General features: G+C 46.1%; 1 protein-coding gene across 1 annotated transcript in view; it reads left to right on the plus strand.

Annotated features, from left to right (window-relative positions):
- The window catches only part of LOC106809373 (solute carrier family 35 member E2-like), a 16014-nt gene extending 11465 nt beyond the window's left edge, over nucleotides 1–4549 (plus strand). Inside the window, exons 7-8 of the mRNA XM_014812438.1 lie at nucleotides 3544–3747; nucleotides 4353–4549. Coding sequence (XP_014667924.1) covers nucleotides 3544–3747; nucleotides 4353–4545 — 397 coding nt within the window. The 3' untranslated portion in view covers nucleotides 4546–4549. The remainder of the gene's footprint in view (nucleotides 1–3543; nucleotides 3748–4352) is intronic.

The following is a 4549-nucleotide window of genomic DNA, read 5'->3' on the forward strand; positions in this document are numbered from 1 at the left end:
TCTGTAATTATAATGAATATATATTATTTATTCATAATAATCTATATATATAATATACTATATTATATAATAACAGGATCAGTATAAGAGAAACAAAAATGCTAGAAGGTAGGCCTAAACTATTTCTGATTCTGACAAAAACTATTTAAAAGGTTCTACGCTATGAGCTTCTATGCTAGCGTCGTCAAAGTCATATAACATCAGCGGTGGTCTTGTAATTCTTTCCTGAGAGCAGAAGCTGCGTTTTGTGGGATTCAAACCCTTAGGAGCACGATTGCATCGCCCCAAACGTAAAGCTGACAATGAAAGAAGCATGGCAGATGCTATAGATTAAGGCCAGCGATTTAAGGTCGATATGGAAGCGTCCAGGTTTCCAGTAAATTAATTCACAGCACAGCTGCATAATAAGAAACGCTTCCAGAACTAAAACGCACATTGCTAATATTGAAAGTTGACTCTAAAGCGAGCTTAGCAGTGAACAGCCTTCTGCGCTCAGATTGACCTATTTCCATCCCACAATATTGTGGGCTCGAGGAAACATTTTTGTACTCTCTATACTACAGTCTTGTATATCGCCTCGTCCTTGAGCTAGAAATTGAAATGTTGATCTTCTTCTCGCGACCTCCCAATGCGCTCCATAGGGCTAGTGTCCCCAGGGTACTGCCCGGAACTACCTGCCGCTACGTTCTCCAGGCGCGGTACAGGGAGGGTGGTGGCGTCCAGGGGGGGGGTCCGGGACCCCTCCCCTGCTCGAGCAGAAGCAACGCATCTATAAGGGAGGTTGAATGTTAAAAAAAAATAATTTTGTGGGCTCCCCCCCCCTTCAAAAAACATCCTGTACACGCCCCTGCGTCCGGTATACCGGAACTACTCCTGGTAACTATATCTGATATGGTTAGTTAGCGTTAGGTTAGGAGTAGCGTAGGGCGACTCCCTAGCACTCGGTAGTTGGAGTAGCGCGAGTACGTCCGTCATATTAGATCAGTACATGCTACCAGGGTATACGTTCCGGTATACGCAGAATACCCAGGGTACGTTCCGACAGTCCCTGGGGGACATATATAGAACCCTTCTCAGACGTCGCAAGGTCCTGCATGCCATTCTAGTGCAGTGACCGTGAGGATATTCGGAGCTGACCTCATCCGGCCGGCATTTCATTTGTGGGTCGTATGGTGCGCATCAAAGATACACACAAATTTTGTCTCTACTTTATAACGAAACTCTCATTCGGAGTTTGACTGGAACCCCCGTGACCTCCAAGTCCAATGACCTCTAAAGTCAACAAGCGCCTATCATACGAACTTCCGCAGTCCCGGGACCCCTGCCGAGACAATTTTCAGCCCCCGATGACCACCGCGTTGCGGTCGCCTACAGAGTTACAGGGCCGGACAGTTTCTGACAGACGAACGGGAGCACGAAGCCGGTCAGACTGAAACTAATCATCGGAAATATTAGTGTAGACGTAAGAGCTTACACGTGATACGGAAGCAACTTGGTCTTGTATTTAAATTTACGCACATAAAGTGCTTACTTTTCTTGCGCATAGAGGGCCAGACAACGTAAGTACAACGTATCTGTGCCTCGCCAAGCCCTGAGCGCTGAGCCAATATCCCGATACATGTGGTGAAGAGTTTGAACCTTGAATTGTCGAATCGTAATAATACTAATACTAAATATGACTAATAGTATTGATACTGATTGAAAACTCCATGTTTCTTACTGCAAAAGTGTCAGTGTGACGCCTCTAGTCTCAACATAGGCGGACCACGTGCAAGTTAATTTGCGCCAGGCACAACGCTTGTGCTGCCAATGTGTGCATAATCAAGTTCACATTCAAACAATTTATTTAGACATCACCATAATTTGCAGGTTGCAGAATCCACGTTTAGGCACCTTAAGGTATCACGTAAGTATTGCACACGATGTCTGTGTATCACTTCAAACTGTAGCACAGAATTTCCCGATATATCAAGGGAATGATGCAAAAACCTAACCTCTTAACCCTAACCCCTACCCATACACCTAAGCCCATCCCTAAACCCCTTAACCCGAACACACTTCGTGATACCTAAGGAGTAAGGTTATACTTTATGACTTAAGGTTAGGTTTAGGTTTTTGCAATCATTCCTTGATATACGGAAAGTCTGTGCATCAGTGATGAATACACAGAAATCTGTGCATCACTTCGTGATACATAAGCGTGCCGTAAAGGGATCTTTGCGCCAATTTGCAATACAATTGCATGCAGAAAAACATGTATTTTGAAGGGTGGAAGGTGGTATTCTCGAAAGAACCATAGCGCGTCATCCAGATGAGACGGATCATAGGAAGCGTTTGCCGAAAGAGGTGTTATATCGCAAGTGCTTGCCGATCTGCGCGCAGCTCCGCGGCCAAGCGCACGCGACCGCGGAAAATTCCACCTACGACAGTATGCACGCTGCAGCTAGTGGACTCCGCTGCGCCGAAATTGCATAGGCCGCCAGAATCCATAGCTGCCCAGCGAACAGTCCGCAATTTTACTGGGGGCGATACACTTAGAGCGGCAGACCATTGGCTGATCCGATCAAGAAAACGTGATAGCAGTGTTCAATTGTTATTAAAACAACTGTACGACCGAGTTCAATGTGGTTCTTAAAGCGAGCCTGGTCAACTGGCTCCGAAATCACAGAAAAGACTGGTTAGAAATTTCTACATTCGCGACCCTTGCCATAATGGAAATGGGCTGTCAGAATCACGAGAACACCTATCCGGCCGCTCGTTCGTGAACCTTCAATTGTTGCGCCCCAACGCTGGAACGTCTTTTGCCAACGTTGAGTCCAATGGCGAGCCTCGTACACAGGAGTGCAAAGCAGTGCGCGCCTGCCCCGCCCCGCGCCGTATAGCCGCATAGGACTGCCCCACGTCGCTCCCACTCTCGGACTTAGCTTACGCACCTCGATGGCTAATCGACTCGTGGGCGAGTCCTAGTCTATATAGCCTTGCACCTCGCACACCTGTCTCGACAACGAGAGTATATGGTCTTATACTAGGAAACAATTAAGCGAATTGGCTTAGCTAAATAATTAATCGTATTTAGGTTTGCATGATAGTGTCTATGACCTTCAAGAAGTGTCTGTGTTCCTAGTATAGGCGTATTACGAACGTTAGCAAAGAGGCAGTTCTCCTTGGAGCTTATGAGTAGCTTATAGCTACTAGCTACTGAGTACTAGTCAGTACTAGTACTGAGTAGATAGTGCAATACTATACTATTAGCTCCTGCCGTCCTTGGTAGTAACTATAGTATTATTCAGTATCTAGAGTGCTTGGTAACTTAGCTCAGTTACTACTACTAGAGTTAGTAGCTTAAATTACTAGCTAATATTGTAATCATTACTCTTAGTAATAGGAAGTTATTTCGTAGGTGTCTGCGAATGTACAACAGTATAAAGCTTTTATAGCGCCGGACGCCTAGCACCATGTGTCAGCTTTTGTGTTCACACAGGCCAGCTGAGTTACAGTTCTATACCAGCATAGCACCATGTGTCAGCTTTTGTGTTCACACAGGCCAGCTGAGTTACAGTTCTATACCAGCATAGCATCTGTGGTCGTGGAGATCCCTGCAGTGCTGATGTTAATGGACTTTGATCATGTGAGGGCGACCGTTGATCACAACCTCCTGATCGCCCTCCTCGCGGACGGAGTCTTCTTCCACTTCCAAAGCATTACCGCCTACGTACTGATGAGTTACATATCTCCCGTCACACACAGGTACATGTCGCGTGTCACATGCAGGAAAATCTCCCCTGTCACACACAGGTCAATTCTTATGTCACACACAGGTCAGTGTCTTCTGTCAGACACAGGTCAATGTCTTCTGTCACACAGGTCAATGTCTTCTGTCACACAGGTCAATGCCTTCTGTCACACACAGGTGAATGTCCTTTGTCACACACAGGCCAATGTCCATTGTCACATGAAGGAATACGTCCCCTGTTACACACAGGTCAATGTCCTTTGTCATACACAGGTGAATGTCCTTTGTCACACACAGTTCAATGTCTTCTGTCACACACAGTTCAATGTCCCCTATCACACACAGGTCAATTTCTTCTGTCACACAGAGTTAAATGTCTCTCGTCGCATACAGGTAAATGTCTCCCGTCACACACAGGTAAATGTAACCCATCAGATAGAGGTGTGGCATATTGTTCTAGTATTGTTGCGTATATAGCTAACAAGATAATGACTCGTACACATTCCCCCATCCACGTATTTGATAGTGCTATAACTTTGGTACGTAACAATTTAATGACGTACAGAAAAAACAAACAAACATGGCAGTATGTCAAGGTGATGACTGTGTTTTGTTTTAGTGTCGCCAACACTGTGAAGAGGGCGCTGCTCATCTGGTTGTCGGTGATCGTGTTCGGTAACTCTGTGACGGTGCTTAGCGCGGTGGGCACGGCCATTGTTCTCGTCGGAGTGCTCCTCTACAACCAGGCGCAAACTCATGATCTGGTCCGGCGTGCCAAACTAGACGTGCTGAGGCAGGCAGTGACTGTGTGAGCGC

This window comes from Priapulus caudatus, unplaced genomic scaffold (genome assembly GCF_000485595.1).
Source record: "Priapulus caudatus unplaced genomic scaffold, Priapulus_caudatus-5.0.1 Scaffold349, whole genome shotgun sequence".
Classification (NCBI taxonomy): Eukaryota; Metazoa; Priapulida; class Priapulimorpha; order Priapulimorphida; family Priapulidae; genus Priapulus; species Priapulus caudatus.